At 40.3% G+C, this 20,747-nt stretch overlaps 1 protein-coding gene across 3 annotated transcripts in view; it reads left to right on the forward strand.

Moving 5' to 3' along the window:
* SMAD1 (SMAD family member 1) overlaps window positions 1–20,747 on the forward strand; it is a 93,373-nt gene that overhangs the window by 32,296 nt on the left and 40,330 nt on the right. For all 3 annotated transcript variants that reach the window (XM_043973494.1, XM_043973496.1, XM_043973495.1), the window contains one exon: window positions 11,940–12,529. In XM_043973494.1, the coding sequence (XP_043829429.1) occupies window positions 12,130–12,529 (400 nt within the window). In that variant the 5' untranslated portion in view covers window positions 11,940–12,129. The remainder of the gene's footprint in view (window positions 1–11,939; window positions 12,530–20,747) is intronic.

Below are 20,747 nucleotides of genomic sequence, written 5' to 3' on the forward strand. Positions count from 1 at the left end.
TATACCCTAGTATTTACATAAGCATTTATAACTTAAACATGCTTGACTATTCTGTGCCCAATATGTTATAGATTTTCCTGGATTTTTCCTGACATCCAAAGAGAAGAATACTTTGACTGTCCACCTGACATTGACCCCTTCCACATGACCAATCTATCTTCTCCTCCTTATCCTATGGTTCCTTTTGTTCCTGGTCATTTTTGAAGTTTCTTATCAGGCTATATGGTTCTGCCTGTTCACACCCAATTTTGACTTTCCCTTATAACAAAGAAGAAGAAAGTGTGAAGCAAAACTAATCAGCAGAGCAACACTGGCTAGAGCATTCTATACTCAATTTCTCATCTCTCCTGAGACATAGGTATTTCATCATCAGGCTTCTGAAACCAAGTTCAGTCATTATATTTAATCTTTCAGTATTGTTATTTACTTCAGGGTCATCCTTACATACATTTTTCTCCTTGCTTTGCTTTCTTTGCCATGCATCAAGTTATACAAACTTTTCCCTTATATTTCTTCATTAAGTTTTACTCCAATCTCTCTTTCTTAGTTATCTCTGAGAACATTGATTCTTATCCTCTTATCCTCTGAGCTTTATATTTTCTGTGAAAGGAAATGATGTTGTTTCTATTGGAAAAGCACAAGCCAGAAATTGACTTAAGCACTCTTAATTCTATCAGACTGTTTCCTATATCCCACTCCAACTACCTTTTCACACAAACTCCTCCAGTTGCCAAGATGTATGTGTGTGTGCACACACATACGTGTATGTATATACTCATGTATGTGCATATACACGTGTATATATAACATGTGTGTACACATGCATATGTATGTATATACATTTACATACACACACACCCTGTGCTTATTCAGAGTCGGCTCAATGTAGTATAGTTTCTGCATTAGCTTTGTGACATACAAAATTCCTCCTAACCTCTCTCAACCTCAGTTTTCCCATATATAAAATAGTGATGATAATAATAGCACCCACCTCACAGGTTTGGTGGATCAAATAAGACAATATATGTAAAGTAAAGCACCTTGTGAATTTTAAAGAACTATAAAATTTTATAAAAAATGAAGGTGATAGACTAGGTTTTCCTAAGATCACTTTTAGCCTTAAATCTCATGCTTCTAAATTTGGGAGTATAGAGAACTTTATATGCTGCCCCTTTAGAGCAAATGTTCTGAACCTCTTTTGTGTTGTAGACTTCTTTGGAAGAGTGGTAAAGCCCTTCTCAGAATAATTTTTTAAATGTATAACATACCTTATGGGGGAAATCAAAGGCTGCTTAAAGTAAAAATACCTTTTTTTTTTTTTTTCCTCGTCCAAAGTTACACCCCCTTCCCTGAAATCTACAGTACCCCAGGTTAACAACCTTTGCTTAAGAGAGGAACTAAAGGAGAACCCAATGTGAGGAGTGAGTGAGTGCCTTAGGAGAAAACAGTATTTGAAATCTGCTCAGATACTTCCTTCCATTTATAGATTAGATATATGAATCTTTGACCTCAAGAAATGTCCAGTTTTCCAGAGCGACAGGGCAGCCTATTTCTATTACAGTCCTTCTTCTCTGGGAGGAAACAGGTACTTCTCCCTAATATTGTGGTTTGCTCAAAAGTTGTTTTTTTTTTTTTTAAATCACAAAAGGTCCTTGAGAAGCTTTGAATGCCTCAACATCTCACATCATCATAGCATTCCAAGGTTGTGGTAGAGTGTTAGGTATGGGCTTCAGTTTTATAATGGAGAAAACTGAGTCACGGAGGTCATGTCTTTTGATTACAGTTTCAAGCCATTGGTGGAGTTTCCCAAAATAGAAATTGTCTTTGACTTAGAAATGTCAAATTCCTGATTAACTAGACCATGCTGCCTGTTTGTCTTTCTGTGGTGAACGTCATGTACATTTCACCATAGTTTCATAAGCATTTATCATTAAGTACCTATGGGCTCGGCCCCAACTTAGGTGCTTGGACATACCAAAGCACAAAGGAGATAGTCTCTGCTTTTAAAGGCATTACTTACTAGGGGATTGGGGAGTGGGAAGGACTGGAAACCGTGTACCCAGGTGAGTCAAAGCAAAATACTATTAGAGTAATTTTGAAAGGGAAAGCAGAAAAGTTTCCTGTAGGAAGTGGGAGCTAGGGGTTCCAAATCTGAAATGATTATATATAGTAGGTCCTCTTACATCTTTGTAGCTTCGGCTAGCTTTCAATTGTCAAGAGGAAAAAATAAACATGAATGGAAATATTGTTTCTAAAACAATATTTTAGTAAGATGTGGACTTTTGGGTTTTTTTTGTTGTTTTGTTGTTGTTGTTGTTTTTTTAGTGAGGCAATTGGAGTTAAGTGACTTGCCCAGGGTCACATAGCTAGTAAGTGTCAAGTGTCTGAGGTTGGATTTGAACTCAGGTCCTCCTGAATCCAGGGCTAGTACTCTATCCACTGCGCCAACTAGCTGCCCCTCCCCTTCCTCCTTTTAAAATTGTTTTCGTATCTTATTTTATTGGATAATTCCATCAGCATTTAATGGAATCTTTTTTGTAGCCATTAAGTTAGTGGGCTAGCATCAGCATCACAAAACTTCCTCTCTTATGAAACTGATCAAGGGGGCACTTGGATTATCCCTATCCATCCCACTGCTACTTTCTCTCAGGAATGGTAGCCGTTGGATTGTGGCAGCACTCCTTGGTTGACTTTAGAATAATTTTCTTTCAAATCTTTTGAGAATTAAGTGTCTAGCATCAAATGAGTCTCCATTTTTGTGGATGGATATTCACATTGGCCTAATTCTATGTTTGTAGACTAGAGCCTCCGATAAAGAAAACCCTCCTCTCCTGCCCCCTTTCCCCCTTGTGGAATTGACAGATTCAATTTGGATTGAATAGAAGGTTAGTGTATTTTGTCCTGGGGCCTCCTTCCCCATTCAAAGAACCCAAGGAAAATGGCCAAATTAAATACACACTTCCCCTTTGCTTGGCTATTAAAACTTTTTCTAATTTGGAACTTTACTAAGTCAGGCTCTGTGGTGAAACTGTTCTGACTTAGAGAATATTCTAAGATAATGACTTATTTAGCTTTTAGTTTAGACTGAACGTTTTGAAGTTGGAAGAAACCTTAACCAACATTAAGCACCTACTAGGTGCCAGCTTCTAAATGAGCAACCAAAGATACAAAGATAAAGATAAAACTGTCTCTGTACTCAAGAAGCTTGGAGTGTGGGGTTGGGGCATGTAAAGTTAATATAATATAAATGTATATGTTAACAAGGAAAAGGGAGGGATAGGGAGCAGTCTGAATGGTGAGGGAGGAGGACTGTGCTAGGGCTGGCTTCATGAGGAGCTGGAACCTGAAGGAAGAATTCAGAGAGGAGATGTGAGCATTTATGGAGTCTAAGCATGGGAAAAAGGCCCTTACATTTGCAACCAGTCTAGGGAGGTATATCTGGTATGTAGGAGCAACTGAGGAAGGGCTAGCTTTAATGCATCCATCCTCTCCACTCTGCTGTCAAATTGATCTTCCCAAAACTCAGTCTCTTGTCTCTCTGTGTCTCTCTGTGACTGTCTCTGTCTCTTTCTCTTTCTCTCTCTCTCTCCTTTTTGGTGAGGCAGTTGGGGTTAAGTGACTTGCCCATGGTCACACAGTAAGTGTTAAGTGTGAGGCCGGATTTGAACTCAGGTCCTCCTGACTCCAGGGTCTGTCTCTCTCTTGTTTCTCTGTTCTCTCTGTGTCTCTTTCTGTCTCTCTCTGTTCTTTCTGTTCTCTCTGCCTCTCTGTCTCTGTCTGTCTTATCTCTGTGTCTCTCTATCACTCTGTCTCTGTCTCTGTCACTCCAGCAAACTCCAGGGACTGCCTGTTGCCTCCAGGATCAAATTCAAAATTCTCTGGTTTTCACGGCCCCTTTCTGCCTCTCCAGTGCAATCTTATTATCCCTTCCTCCCCTCTGTGTACTCTGCAGTCCAGTGACACCAGTTTCTGTGAGATGGCGCTCCTGCCTCTAGGCATTTTCTCTGGCTGTCCCTCATCCTTGGAACGCTGTCCCTCTTTCTCTGTCTCTCAGCTTCCCAGGCCTTCTTAAAGTGTCAGCCATGCAGGAAGCTGTTCTCAGACTTTAATGAGAATGCCTTCCCTTTGAGCTTAGCGTCCATTTACTTTGAACACCTCTCATCTCTACGAAGCTGCTCCCATGTTGTCTTCCCCACTAGAACAAACTCGAGAACAGCAACTGGCTTTTGTCTTTTTGTATCCCCAGCGCTCAGCACATCTGGTATACAGTAGGCACTTAATAAATGCTAGTCACCTAACATAGAAGAGGTTTGTGAAGCATCTCTGCACAAAGTAAAGCTGGAAGCAGTGTTTGGAGCCCTATTTTGGAAGCCCTCAGAGATCACTCTGAGGAGTCTGTATTTTATCCTGTAACAGACAAGGAACCAAGGACGCTTTGTGAGCTGAGAGAGTGACCTTTGATTTAGGAAGATGACTGTTAGTATACTGATAGGCCCTGTCCCAACTGTTAGCCAAGAACTACCTAGTGGGAGATATTTAATGAACTGATAAGAGGCAGCTATAATGAACTGATGATAAGTTATTACAATTAGCAGCAACCATTTTACATACAAAGGATGTGCCGAAAGCCCTTTGGAAAGTTTGTTTTCTCTCTGGTTAATTAAGCCTCCTCCAATCTTGCCTGGTATTCATTTGTTTTGTAAGCCCTTTCAGAGGTGTAGTACAAAGGTAAACTTCAGCCCTACTCAGGCTGAAAGATTAGAAATTCAGAGGTTTCACAAAGTAGGGTTTTTTTTCCCCCAAAAGTGCTTTTAATTTGATTGAATTAAGTAAAGGTGAAGTATTGGTGAAGAAATTCCTCACTTTGTTCTTTTTTTGTTGTTGTTGTTCTTTAAATGGGACCACTACCCCTCCAACCTCCCGTTCAACATTCAACAGGCCTTCATTAGTTGCCTATTATGTACAAGGTCTGGAAATACAAAATCAAAAACATCCACCCTGCCCTCCCCTCTAGAAGCCTGTTTTATGATTTGAGGCTGATAACTTCAGAAGCAGGGAATATCCTTTTTGTTCCCTTTGGGATTCGAGGTGAGAGTGAATGCCAAAATAGCAGGGGAAGAGGACTCATTTGCTTTCTTTCTATTTTAATTGATACTGAATTGACAAGGCCAGTTCTTTGGGGGGCAAAAGTAAGGAAATAGAAATTTCCCAGGTTTTTCTAAATTTTTAAAATTCTGAACTTAAGAAATAAAACAAGCATTTCAATAACAAAGTAGAATAGAAGAACAGGATTGCGCCTGAAATTGCAGATCTATTAGGTACAACTTGCTATTCCTTGTAAACGTACAGCAAAGTTATCATGTAGCTTTTTTCCTCCCCTCTCCTTCTCCTCTCTTCACTCTAGAGATGGCTATGATTGGACACACACAAATCTGTCTCTGTGTGTGTGTGTGTGTGTGTGTGTGTGTGTGTGTGTCTCCCTCCCTCTCTCTGCATACATATGAGATACATTACATATTATTACATATGTATAATATATATCTCAGGTTATATACACACATAAATATATACACACACACATACATACACACACATACATTACACACATATATACATACTATGGGACCTTTGTGGTTAATTTATAATAGAATGATTTGGTTGCTCAAAGTTGTTCTTAAAACAATATTATTGTTACTGTATATAATTCATCTCATACATTATTTTGTGCAAGTCTATCAGTGTTTTTCTAAGATCATTGAGCTCATCATTTCTTAGAGCAGAGTAATATTCCATCATAACCACACACCACAACTTGTTCAGCCATTCCCCAATTGACCGGTGTCCCAGCCATTTCCAGTTCTTTGCCACTATGAAGAGAGCTGCTATAAATATTTTAGAACATAGGTTCTTTTCCTTTTCCCCTAATCATCTTGGGAAGCAGACCTAACGGTGGTATTGTTGGTTAAAAGGATAAATTTACCAATTCTTAAAACTGACCATAGAATGAGTCCCATCCACATGTAATATGTTTTACCTAGCTGCCTCTTACATATTTAGATAAATTTCTTAAAAGATTTCATGGTTCTCGATCATTCCATCAGACTTTACAGTATCTCAACTCAAGTCCTACCTTCTATAAGAAGTCTTCCTTAACCTTAGTGCCTGACAACCCCCAATTTTTTACGCCTACGTTTTTTTTTTGGTACCTAATGGTTTTTTTTACATGTTGTCTCCCCATTAGACTGTGAGCTCTTTGGGGGCAGGGACTATGGCTTTTTGTTTTATTTTATTTGTTTTTTTTTTTAACCTTTCTTTGTATCTCTGGTGCTTAGCATAGTGAAGAATAGTAATAGGCACTTAAATGCTAATTGATTGATTGAAAGCAACATAAAGTCAGAAACAGTCTACCCCCCAAAAGGTCCACATTCTAAAGCAGAGGCAACATGGAAAGGATTATGTACAAATGAAATCTATGTATGGTAAATACGAGGTAATCTAAGAAGGAAGGCACTAGAATGGGGGGCGGGGAGGGAGGGGAGTGGTGAAAGCCTTCTTGGAGGAGACGAGATTTTAGCTGAGATTTGAAGGAAGCCAAGTTGGACATTCCAGGAATGGAAGACAGCGGGCAAAAACACCCAGAGTGACGGTATGGAGTGTCTTGTTGGAGGAACTGCAAGGAATACAGTATTACTGAATTGTAGAGTACTTGGGCAGGAGCAAAATGTAAGAACAGGCAGGAGGGAGCCACGTTGTGAAAGGCTTTAAAAGCCCAATGGAGGATTTTATATTTGATCATGGAGGTCATTGAAGCAGTGGGAGGTGGAGGTGGAGGTGGGGAGGGGGAAGTATAGAACAGTCTGCTTGGGTCCTGCCTCATCTAAAAAGCTTTCTCTTAGCCAATATATACTTCCATTTGGGGGCGTATACCCTGAGGTGTTAAAAAAAACAACAACCAAAAAACAAGAAAGAACTAGTTATCTGCTCAAAAGTTTTTCATAGTATATGCCATTTCATAGTATATACTGAATATTCAGCAGCAGGGGGATAGCCTAAACAAATTGTGGTCCCTTAATGGAATGGGATACTATTATGCCATGAGGACTTAACAAGGATGAGGCATACAAAAGGAAAAGCCTTTATGAAATAATGCAGAGCGGAAACAAAAGAATGGAACCATAGAGGGTAAGAAGCAATAAAGATGAATACATTTAATATAAAGAGATAAAAGATAATGAAGTGACAGAGAATCCATTTAGGGACTTATAGGGTCATCCATTCATAGATCCAGAGCTGGAAGATACCGTAAGAGTTCAGGTGAAGAAACTGAGGTCTAGAGAGGTAAAGTGACTCAAGATTACACAGATAATAAATGACGTAGGATTTGAACTCGGGTCCTCTGGCATCAAATCCAGTACTCCTTTCACCATATTACCACAGCCTTACATAGTTATGGCTAAAAAGTGATGGTAATTTGTATTGAAATGAATAAAATATAAAGTTACTCAAGGAGTTTAGTTGTTTGAATTGATGTTCATTGTTGTTTTATCTTATTGTTGTTGTTGTTTTGTTTTGCAGGGCAATGAGAATTAAGTGATTTGCCCAGGGTCACTTCACACAGCTAATAAGTGTCAAGTGTCTGAGGTTGGATTTGAACTCAGGTCCTCCTGAATCCAGGGCCAGTGCTTTATCCACTATGCCACCTAGCTGCCTGATGTTATTGTTAATAAAACTTATAGCACAGGCCCTGGATTCAGGAGGACCTGAGTTCAAATTCGACCTCAGACACTTGACACTTGACACTTGACACTTGACACTTGACACTTGACACTAGCTGTGTGACCCTGGGCAAGTCACTTAACTCTCATTGCCCCACAAAACAAAGAAAGAGGGGGAAAAAACTTATAATAAGTAAAAAGCTTCATCTCCCTTACCATTACTTCTTTTCCTCCTCATCATCATTGTTAGCATTATTATTATATTTTTGGCTTAACTAGCTTCCTTTTTTCAAGGAATAGTGTTTTTAAATTCATTGTTGGAATTTAATTCCAATTCGTGCTGGTGAGCTTGGTTTTCTTGGTGTAGGCAAAGGTTCTTAACATGGGGTCTGTGAACTTGTTTTTATTACTAATATTTTGATAATTGTATTTCACAAAAATCGACTGCCTTCATAATCCTACATGTTCTATTTTATACATTTAAAACTGATTATTCTGGGAAGGGGTCTGTAGATTTCATCAGGTTGTCAAAGAAGTCCTTGACACAAAAATGGTTAAAAGCCCCTAGTGTATATGATGGTGGTGGTGGTGGTGGTGGTGGTGGGCGGGGACGTCGAGGGAGAATAGTTTCAGGCTCTGTCAATTGGTTACATTCAAACAGTTTATTTTCGCACTTGTAAGAATATTCTGGGATCACACCAGCTGTTGTGTGGCAATAAAGTCGGTATTCCAAATGTGTAGTACAGTGATGAGTGGTGTGGTTGTTAAGATTTATTATATTTGTCATGTAATAGGTAACTGCTTAATTGGACTTAGCATTAGCAAAATGCCCCTGTTATTTTTCACAGCTGAAATAGGGGCCTAAAACTTGTCTTCAATTCAGCAAACACTTAGTAAGTACCTATTTTGAACCCAATATCCCCATTCTTTCTGGTACATAGTCAGTTTTAATTTTTTGGTGGGGAGGGGGAAGTCTTACTGGTGTCTTTTTTTTTTCTTTTTGGTGAGGCAATTGGGGTTAAGTGACTTGCCCAGGGTCACACAGCTAGTAAGTGTTAAGTGTCTGAGGCTGGATTTGAACTCATGTACTCCTGAATCCAGGGCCAGTACTCTATCCACTGCGCTACCTAGCTGCCCCTGGTGTCTTATTTTTTGCAACACAGTCATCTCCCAGTAGTCTTCATCCCTCGATTGAACCTTCTCTCATAACAGCCAAAAAAAAAAAAAATCTAAGGAAAGCCAACTGATCAGGCTGAGAGCAGCTGGAACATGTAACGTGCCATCCTTGGTCCTTCTCTTCTACCTTCATCACTGTTTTTGTGTATTGTATCCCTTGGACAGGCTAGGGGAGTCCAGGGGCCCCTTCTGCGAATCATGGTTTTAAATGCATGAAATAAAACACTACAGAGAAAACCAATTAAGTTGAAAGACACTTACCAATATATATATTTTTTAGAAGTTCACATACATTAGGCTAAGATTGTTGAAAAGGATTTTTCATCATTCATCTTCCTGACCAAGTTTGTCCATTGCATTCTATTAACGTTTGTTGAGCTGTGTTTTACTGTTGTTTTCATTTAGTGTGGTTTTTTTTTTCTGTGTATATTTTTCTCCTGATTTGACTTTGCGTCAGTTTGTACGGGTCTTCTCATGTGTCTTTGAATTTCTCATACTCTTCATCCTGTATTGCAATAATATTCACATTTGTTGTAAGGTTTAGATATAACCAAATCCCTAAACGAATAGAGCTTTCAGTCTGCTAGGAATAGAAAGTGGAGGAAGACTGATTAAGTACTGCTGGAGAGAAGTGTAAAACAAAGCATTATGTCTTTGGAGGGGAGGTAGGACATTTGGAACAGGGAAACATTTATTTCCTATCTCATTTGTAACTGAATTGCTCATTTGGGTGTCATCTGGCAAAGGGTAAAAAAGTGAAGTATCACTGGATGGAAAAACTATTACCATGTATTACAGTGACCTCGGGGCAGCTAGGTATCACAATGGATAGAGCACCAGGCCTGGAGTCAGGAAGACTCATCTTCCTGAGTTAAAATCTGGCCTCAGACACTTGCTAGCTGTATGACCCTGGGCAGGTCACTTCACCCTGTTTGCCTCAGTTTCCTCATCTGTAGAATGAGTTGGAGAAGGAAATGGCACACCACTCCATTATCTTTGCCAGCATCTTTACCAAGATGGGGGTCATAAAGAGTTGGATACAACTGAAATGACCCAATAATAAATACAGGTGACATAAGGCAGTCAGTTAACTTCTTTGGTGTCTTCCTCAATTCTAAAAGGGCAATGTCAAAACCTATCCCACAAGGGTTATGATAAACTTGGATAAAGCCCCTTTGAGCCTGTTGAAGCCACAGGACCATGGGAAGTTCTGAACTTCACAAGTTATGTTTAATATGAAAACTTGTGGCTTACCAGGCTATTTTGATCAAGTTTCATTTCTTATTCAGGCAGAAATTATTAATAACCACCAGAATCTTGGGATGGGGGGCAGCATATGGATAAGTGGGTTGGGCAGATGATCGTTAAAGGAGCTATTGTAGGCATCAAAATGTGTGAAACTTAAAGTAGTCTATTAATGTAAAATGTTGTTAGTACTAGTAGACATGGTATGGTGGGAGTGTTCACAACAACTACGATGGGGAGCAAGGGAAAAGAATGACAGTAATGAAAAGTGTGGGGCCCCTCAGTTTTGAGAAGTGGCAGGTGCTGCTATTCTGTGACATTAACAAATGAGCCTTGTCCCCTTTCAAACTTTGTACATATTGATTTCTTTAATATTCTCACCATTGACAAAAGGTTGTTTCTTAACTTAGTTTTGTTGATTCTTTTTTATTTTTACACAATAACAATTTCCAGCTTTGAAAGATAAAGGTTGAACTTAATATATACTTAAAAATAAAAAACAGACTATACATAATAGAGAGCTACTGTTTTATTTACAGTTTTTTGTTTTTTCTCTATATATGCATGCATACACATGTGCTCATTTTATTTTGCATTAATTCAGAATAATTTTTTAAGATAACAGTCATTTCCCAGATACTTAGCCTACACTTCCATTGAACCTTCTCTTTTAATAAGCAAAACAAGTGACAGGGTATGTAACATTCTATGCCTCTGTGTCTCCCACCTCCTTAATGGGAGGAATGGGTTGTTTGATTATTGGTCCTTTGGAAATGATATTGATCATTGGACTGAAACTGAATTCAGCTGCTTTTTACTGGTTTTTTTTTTCCATTTATATTAGTATAGTCATGTTGTACTCCTTGCTTTACTTCACTGTAGCAGTTTATATATGTCTTCTTCTATTTCTCTGAATCCTTCATTTGTCTTGCCCAATAGTATTCTGTAACATTCATTTGATTAGCCATTTCTTTTTTTTTTGTGGGGCAATGGTGGTTAAGTGACTTGCCCAGGGTCACACAGCTAGTAAGTGTCAAGTGTCTGAGGCCGGATTTGAACTCAGGTATTCCTGAATCCAGGGCCGGTGCTTTATTCACTGTTATCCACTGCTTAGCCATTCCTTTCAAAAATTTTTATTTTGGTCTTAAGAAATGATACTAGCCTTTCCATAACATAGTAGAATAAAAATATGATTGCACACAGTGTTGCAAGTCTATTATATACAACTTGCTGTTCCTTTTAAATATATATTAAAATTATCATGTAACTTTTTCCTTTTTTTCTTACCTTCTCCCCCACCCCCCAAAGCTGGCTACCATTGGACACAAATATGTATAGATATGTAAAACCATTCTTTACATAATTCTATTAGTTTTTTCTCTGGATGCAGATAAGATATTCCTTCCTAGGTCCTTTGTAGTTAATTTGGGTCTTTATAATAGTCAAAATGACTTAGTCACTCAAAGTAGTTCTTAAAGATGCTTAGCCATTCCTTAATCACTGCTCATCTACTGGATTTCCAGTTTTTTGTTTGTTACCACAAAAATTGCTTTGATATCTTATTTGATTTTGTTCTCTTTGGATTAAATAATAGTGACAGCAGTGGTTTGAATGCCTTCTCATAGTTCTAAATAGTGGGAATATAAGATTTAATAAAAAGTAGCATTTGAATATTCTGTGAAAGTTGGGTTTTTTTGCTCTGTGATCCTTATTTAATCAGCCTGACTTCTGTATTTGGGTACCTATGACAATATCACCAAAGCACATTTAAAAAACCCACCCCTGCTTTCTTTTCTCTCCTAGGTCCTGGATTTGGGTAGAAGCATATCTTGATTTTCTGTGGCACTGGGAATGTTAATTTCCACCTTTCTGGACTTCAGGAACTTGCTGTGAATAGAGTCCAACATCTTCTCCGGTCCTTCCCAGGACTTGCTTTCTGGACATTCCAGTATTTGATTTCCCAACCTATCTGGGAGCCCCAAAGCACTCCATTATGAACGTGACAAGTTTATTCTCCTTTACCAGCCCAGCTGTAAAGAGACTTCTGGGTTGGAAGCAGGGGGATGAAGAGGAAAAATGGGCAGAGAAGGCTGTCGATGCTCTGGTCAAAAAACTGAAGAAAAAGAAGGGTGCAATGGAGGAATTGGAAAAGGCCCTGAGCTGTCCAGGGCAGCCCAGCAACTGTGTCACCATTCCCCGATCACTGGATGGCAGACTACAAGTCTCCCACCGGAAGGGGCTGCCCCATGTCATTTATTGTCGCGTGTGGCGCTGGCCAGACCTTCAGAGCCACCATGAACTGAAACCGCTGGAATGCTGTGAGTTTCCCTTTGGCTCCAAGCAGAAGGAGGTCTGCATCAATCCGTACCACTACAAACGAGTCGAAAGCCCTGGTAGGTGAACCCTTCTTTGCTCTATATGTATATGTGCACACTCCCCCTAAGCGTATTACTTAGAAGACTTAACGATGCTGAAGATATTGAAATGACCATTCTCCTTTGTTTTGTTACTTCTTTTTAAAAATCACACAAAAACAGCCAGTACCTTTTTGATATTTGGAATTCTTTCCCTTTCTCTTACCTCCCTTCAATATTGCACACAATTAGAGACTGAAAACGGGGTCACCTGTTACATAACTCTCACCCTTGAAGGAGAAGGATGATGTTTCAGAAAATGCCAGTTGTCACTGTAATACCAAGACCTCGAACTTAAGTGTTTTTCTGGTTTCTAAATTTAACTGTGTAGTTTTTAGTGAGATTTATACACAGGCAGTAGCATGTGGTGTGAAATCTGCATTTCCTAAAGAGGTAGGTGGAAAAAAGGAGAAGCAAGAGTTTGTACCTACCCCCAGACCATTAATAATACTCAGAGAGAGAGAAAGAGCTCTCTTATAAAAGAAGTGAAGAAAGTGAAAGTATCCTAGCCTAATTAAGTCCTTGTAATTTGCAGAGCACCATGTTAAGATCATGCTATAATGTTTTTGGGGAACTTTTATGATCATGTAATTTAACAAAACAGTTTTTACTAACCATATTTTCCAGTTATTTTACATGTAAAACATGTAAGAGATGCTACTTCTTAATAGTCTACTTAATGTTCCAGTGGTCCAGAAAAGATCACCCCCATATTCAAAATCCTATCTGAGAATTCCAGTAGCTGGGCAAATTCATTTGTGGGCATAGAGGAAGTTGACAGCATACAGGATCATTCAACTGCTACAGTTACATCAGGAAAATGGGTGGTCTGTCCACTTATGAATACTGCTCCCCATCTAAAAAGGACTGGGGGAAAGGTAGCCTCCCCAAAATGGGTGCCATAGTGATAGGACCTAGGGGTGGCTGAGGAAAGTTTTTCCTTGGCAGAAATGGACAGGAATGAAGTAGAAAGTAACTGCTCTTCCCCTTTGGCACCTTGGATCAAAACCCTTGTTACCTCATACTCATTTCAACTCCTATATCTTCCAAACTTGAGACAGTGTTTTATCAAGGGGAGGCATGACGAGAGAACAGTTTGAGAAAAATAAGGGGTTTTTACTATACTTAAAGTTCAGTTTGACCTAATGGGTGATGGAACAACAATACCAACTACAAAAAAATAAATGCCGCCTTAGACCACATCGAGATGACTAGGAGCAATATGGAAGTGATCATCCCACTGTGCTGTGTGCTGGTCCGGGCATGTCTTCAGTTCCCAAGTGCTTCATTTTAAGAAGGATCTCTAGATAGGATCCAGAGGCTGATAACTAAGGTGGTAAAGGGTCTTTTTGTCCCTTTAATGTAAGAATCAATTGAAAAGAATGTGCATCTTTATTTTATTTTGTAAAAGGGAAATGGAGGGGAGGTAGTATGACTCAAAGCATTTGGAAGGCATTGGGCTTGGAGACACCCCTAGTGCCCACCTTCCCACCCTTTTATTCTACAGGCTAAATATTTGGTCCCAGAGGACAGAGGTAGAAGGAATGGGGATGGGCTGCAAAGGGTCAGCTTTAGGCTTGATGTCAAGAGAAATGTTGATCAATTATAACTATCTAAAAGTGGAAAGAACCTACCGTAGCCTCTTTCTTTACAGGAAGTATTCAAGTGAAGGCGGGGTCACCATTTTTGGTTGTAGACGGGATTATTCTTGTTCAGGGTTGGTGAGACTAGATCAGTGTTCTCAGACTCTTTAAACTCTAGGCATTTTCTGGGAAGAATGGTGGCATACTAACCTGTTAATTTAACAACAAAGGATTCGCAGACAATATGGCCCTCAAACCCATTACTCAGGCCTTGGAATTCTCTCCCTTCCTCTTCCCCTCCTCCACCTTCTTTGTTTTCCTCCCCAGGGCTTGTTAGCAGGCAAAGATGTGGCTTTGGGCCTTGAGTGTGATGCCAAGGCAGGAAGAGCAAGCAGCAAACTACAGTTGGGGGCAGAGACTTTCCAAACCCATGGCTCACCCAACTCGTGGGTCATCAGGGACTGACCAGGTTATAGGGCAATTTAAGGCTTCATTAAGAGCTTTAACCTACAGTGGATAAAGCACCAGCCCTGGATTCAGGAGGACCTGAGTTCAAATTTGACCTCAGACTCTTGACACTTACTAGCTGTGTGACCTTGGGCAAGTCACTTAACCCTCATTGCCTCCCCCTCCCCCAAAGAGATATTTCAAAGACAAAATAAACCAGTTGTTTTTTTTTTTAAGAGCTTTAGCCTAAGCCTTTTCCTAAGCCAAGTTTCCAGGAAAAGAGCATAGAATTCCAAACTGCTGCTAAACATTTAAGTTAATTTGTGAACTAATTGGCTGTTAATATAAATCTTAGGTAAGTTATTGCACAGAACAACTGCATTATACTTGCCAATGCTTCTGTAAAGGAGGAACAGGACTTCCTTAATCTGGCACTGCCTGCTGAATTCCTAAAAAACAAACCACCCAGGGGGCAGCTAGGTGGTGCAGTGGATAAAACACCAACCCTGGATTCAGGAGGACCTGAGTTCAAATCCGGCCTCAAGACACTTGACACTTACTAGTTGTGTGACCCTGGGCAAGTCACTTAACCCTCATTGCTCCACATAAAAACAAAAAAACCATAACAAAACAAAACAAAACCCAAACCACCCGCAGGGCAAAAATCTGTATCCAGGAATTGTGGGCACATGCTACTAAAGGTGAAGGAGTCTCTTATATGGACTGGTAAAAGCAGTGCTGGGATTGAGGACAGGGATTGGGTTTCAGTATCATCTATGCTATTTCTTGCCTCAGTGACTTTAACTAAGTCCCTTAACGTCCCTGAGATCGGTTTCTTCATCTGTAAAGGGTCTTGGACTGAACAGAGTATGCACGGTCCCTTCCACATCTGACTCCACTCCTTGAACTCTTACTCCAGAAGAGCTGACAAAAACACCCCATTACTAAAGCTTTGTGTCTCTTTTCCTCACCTAAAGTCTAATAGTGGGCTTTGTTGACCTTCTCAGGTTTGAATTTTCCAACTCTTGCCAGCATAGTGGGCTGTCTTTCTGAAATTTCCCTGCTTTCACATCATCTGGATGAGATGATTTTTGTTTCTCAATATTTAATTATTAAAACTGCCAAAATAGACTTCCTGGCATCATGATTCCTTTTTCTTAAGTATATTATAGGAAAGGGAAGGGGGGAAAGCCCAGGTAGAAGGTTTTTATTTTGAAGCTTAAGTCTCCATCCCTCTGAAATCTTTATGTTGACACTTGATTTAGAGCTAACATTTTGTGGCTGCTTCTGCAGGTCTTTGCAATCTTTCCTTGATGACTTTGAGAATGACAGTTCATATTCTTACATTGCCTGCATTATTCAAACAACCCCACTGACTGTGGTAGGGACAGTTATTTTTATGATATTATTATGCCCATTTTGTAGATGAGGAAACTGAGACTGCCAACTAAGTAGGTTGCACAGTGAGTATCAGACTTGTGGCTTGAACTCAGATCTTCTAACCCCAAAATGAGAGCTTTGGGCCACTGTGCCTATCAGCTAGCTATGTTATGGATTTAAGACAAGTGTAGATTTTTTTTTTTTTTTAGTGAGGCAATTGGGGTTAAGTGACTTGCCCAGGGTCACACATCTAGTAAGTGTTAAGTGTCTGAGGCCGGATTTGAACTCAGGTACTCCCGACTCCAGGGCCGGTGCTCTATCCACTGTGCCACCTAGCTGCCCCCAATTGTAGATATTTTAAAGCTTTTTCCCCCTTATTTCTGCTTTTGTGTTCTTGTTTATATCTCCTTCATTTCTACAGATATCTCTGTCCTTTTCCTATCAAGCGATACTTTGTAACAAAAACTGTAAAAGTAAAAGGGGGGAAAAGGTGGTTTAATAGAGCCTATCAATACATGAAATATGGCCCGAAAGTGTGTTCAAAATTCCATAAGTACCCAATCTTTTCCTTTTTTTCCTCAGGGCAGTAAACGTTAAGTGACTTGTCCCGGGTCACACAGCTAGTAAGTGTCAAGTGTCTGAGGCTGGATTTGAACTCAAGTCCTCCTGAATCCAGGGCTGGTGCTTTATCCTCTGTACCACCTAGCTGCCTCAGCCCCAGTCTTTTCAAAGGAGGAAGGCATTTTCTCAGCTCTTCTTCTGTGTGTGTGTGTGTGTGTGTGAGAGAGAGAGAGAGAGAGAGAAAATGAGTGTGTGAGAATGAGTACGTGTGTGTGAGAGAGAGAGAGAAAATGAGTGTGTGAGAGAGAGAAAATGAGTTTGAGAATGAGTGTGTGTGTGTGTGTATGGGAACTCAAAATAAAAAATAAAAGGGGGGGTGGGAATGACACGGGAAGCAGCAGACAGACCTGAGATGTATGATACAGATCTGGGATTTTTCCTACTTCAGGGTTTTGTTTTGTTTTGTCTCTTATCAGAGTGGTAGAATTGTTTAGAGATGCCAGGCTGTAATGACTTGGCACTCCTCTGCAGGTTCTAGGGAGTGGGGACTTCCTTAGCACTGGAGTACTTTCATGACTAGGGAGACTAAAAGAGGATATGAACAGACCTAGCAAAGGTTGGAAGACAGAAGTCATTTCTGGGTAGTAAGGAGAACTTCTGAAGGCTGGCTGGGCTCCAAAAAAGGTTGAAGGTGCAGGGATTGGAGTCCAGACCAGCCTGTTGGGAGCCTCAGTTTCCCTATTTGTAAAATGGGGATAATAAAACTTGAATTCCCAAGCTCTCTGGTTCTTTTGCAAGGAAAGGGTTTTGTAAACTGTAATGTAGAAATGAGTGAAAAGCGACAAGTGGACTAGTTGGGCTACATGGTTCTGTTCATCATTCGCAACTTTGTTACTTACTATCTCTGATCTTTAGGGCATCTCTTGCCCTCAGTTTCTTTATCTAAAAAATGAGGAAGCAGATAGAATAGGTGGCTTCTAAAGACCTTAAACCTTCGATCTTGCTGATGGTGTTATAGGATCTGTTGGGAAGGTTAAACCTAATGTCTCACCAGGCATTGATTAAGATGTTTTATTCAGTGCTTGAATTTTAGGGCTAAAACCCTCACCCCCATTGTGTCCCCCTTCAACAAAGGAGATTTAGTAGTGGGAAGGAAAAAGAACCCGTTTGGCTCTTTAGTATTTGAGAAGTCAGTTCAATTGCTGTCGACTGCTTTAAACAATGGTCTGACGGAGATCTCTTGCTGTTTGGTCTTAATTTTTGGCCTTCTTCACAAGACCTTTGAAAATTAAATAGTCTTCTACAGTCTTGAACTTAACTGGGAAAGGCTGTGTTAAACCTCTGAAGCTTGAGACTCTGTAGTTCTCTTAGCCTTGGATGTTATAGCCAGGTTGGCCTGTGGATTTAGTATGTGAGTGATACACTGTCAGGAGCCAATGGACCAAGCCAGGAGAGTAGACCCTGGATTCTAGTTGCAGTGCAATTGGATTGAACATTCAATTATTGAAAGAAGACAATGTGGTAAAATGGCAATGGGGTGGGGATGTGATATTGGATTTATAGTGAGAGGACCAGGATTCAAATTATTCCATTGCTACTTACTACCTTTATGACACTGGCTGTCAGTTGGTTTTCAGTTGTGTCAGACTCTTTGTTGACTCCGAGTGGGGTTATCTTGGCAAAGATACTGGAATAGTTTGCCATACCCTTTTTCATCTTATTTTTACAGATGAGGAAACTGGGGCAAATGTGGTAAAGTGACTTGCCCAGGGTCACACAGCTAGTGTCTGAGGCTAGATTTAAATTTAGGAAAATGAGTCTTCTGACTCCAGACCTGGTGCTCTATGCACTGTGGTACCACCTAGCTTCTCATGACATTGGATAAGTCACCAAAATCTGTGCTCCTTCCTTTTCTCATCTCTACAATGAGGAGATTAGACGAGATGATTTCTCTAGTCCCTTCCAGCTCTGAATCAATGTTCCTATTAAGTTCCTACAATGTGCAATGAATAAGAAAGCATCTTTTATGATTAAGGTCTCTTTCTGTAGAGTACATAATATGTCTCTTTAATTACAAATGGCTAGTTTATAGAGTATTTTTAATTGAACTAAAAGTTCACATGACGAAGTGTGAGAACTTAAACCCCTTGGATATCAGTTCACCTCAGAACCATTTATGCATTACACGGACTTGATATCTTGGTTAAGCCTTTAAAAGGTAATGCTGGGGGGGCAGCTAGGTGGTGCAGTGGATAGAGCACCGGCCCTGGAGTCAGGAGTACCTGAGTTCAAATCCGGCTTCAGACACTTGACACTTACTAGCTGTGTGACCCTGGGCAAGTCACTTAACCCCAATTGCCTTACCAAAAAAACTAAAACTAAAATGGTAATACTGTAGAAAAATGTTATTAAGTGCCGGAGGTGTGCTAGTCATCTACCATGCCAGGAGATGGGGAGAGAACACAGCAATTAGTCCTTACCTTTGAGGAGTTTGTATTTAATGAGAAGAAACAACACGTCACAGAGAAGTAAATACAAATGGGCGTGCAGAATCATCGTGGGGAGAGGGTGAGCACCAACAGCCGAGGATCATTAATGTAGGAGGAGGTACAAGAGCAGTGTCTTGAATGGAGCTGGGCATCCAGGAGGCAGAGGTGAGAGCATTCCAGGCAGACAGGAGACTGGCCTATGCCAGGGCACTCACTGGGGCAATACATAGAATGTCATGTACAGGGGACCAGTTTGGCCTGAATGTCTAGTACTGGAGGGAGCAATGTGGCTTCAGTCTGGAAGGATAGCTTGGAGCTAGGTTATGAATGGCTTTAAATACCAGCGTTTTTCCATTTCTTTCTAAAGTCAGGCAGGAGCCTATGAAGTGTCTTGAACAAGGAGTGTGCTTTAGGAATATCAGGTTTTCATCTGTGTGGAAGATGGATGGGAGTTGAATTGAGAAGTAAAAATGACAAATTATTGGAAAATGCCTTTTGAGGAAGAGACATTAAAATATCTCAGCCCCTAATTTTTTATTGATGGAGAAACCGAAGTCTGTAGAGGTGAAGGAGGTTGTTCATTCATTTAGCAACCATAGATTAAGCACCTATCATGAGCTCGGTATTGAATTAGTGACAGAGCCAGGCCTAGACAACCTGATGCCTGTTTCATGCTTCTTACACCCGGTTCTGTTGACGTGTCCATGTATGTCTAAGGTTCTGTGCATAAATACCCATGTCACTTGGAGTATCAGTTAATTAACTGATGACATCAGAGGTCACCTAGTCTAGCCTCTCCCTCATTTTATAGATCAGGTAGCTAAGTTCAGAATGGCAGCTACGTGAGAACAGTCTGTAGAGCTCTGGAGCAAGAATATAAAAGACCCGAGTTCAAATCTAACCTCAGTTACTTGGCTATGTGATTTTGAATTCTGCCTCTTCCACTTACTCCCTGGGTAACCTTGGATAAGTCACTTAATCTCTCTCTGCCTCAGTTTCCTTTTCTGTAAAATGGGCATTAAAAATAGCATCTACCTCCCAGGGGTTGTTTTTTTGTGTGTGGGGGGGGTTTTGTTTTTTTTTTGTTTGTTTTTTTAGTGAGGCAATTGGGGTTAAGTGACTTGCCCAGGGTCACACAGCTAGTAAGTGTTAAGTGTCTGAGCTCAGATTTGAACTCAGGTACTCCCAACTCCAGGGCGGGTGCTCTATCCCCTGTGCCATCTAGCTGCCCCTCCAGGGGTTGTTTTAAGGATCAAATGAAATAATTCATGTAAAGCACTTTGCAAACCTTAAAGTGTTATTATTATTAATGTTATGATTGATAATAATAAACTCAAGTGAATTGTCTAAGGTCACGCAATAAAAGAACCAAGTTTTGAACCCAGGGCCCCTGACTCTTTCCACGGTATGACTCCTGTCTAGTCAGACACCATTCATCTAGAGCCAGAAGGAGCTTCAGAGGCCATGTAGTCAATTCCCATTTTGTAGAGATGCTGTGACTTGTCTGGTATTACCCAGGGAGCAAGTGACAAAGATGGAACTAGCCTGAACTCCCTTCCTCAGAGCCTATCCTGCTTCTTCCTCACTCCCAACACTCCCATTATTTCACGAGCTCAGGGACTCTCTCCACCAACACAGGTTGAATATCTTGCTCAGGGTCGCACAGAGATCCATTCCATTCTGGTCTTTATTATGATTTGAGAACAAGCTCAGTGTTTAAATCTGGATGCCTTTTTT

The sequence above is a fragment of the Dromiciops gliroides genome, chromosome 6 (assembly GCF_019393635.1).
Source record: "Dromiciops gliroides isolate mDroGli1 chromosome 6, mDroGli1.pri, whole genome shotgun sequence".
NCBI classification, from domain to species: Eukaryota; Metazoa; Chordata; class Mammalia; order Microbiotheria; family Microbiotheriidae; genus Dromiciops; species Dromiciops gliroides.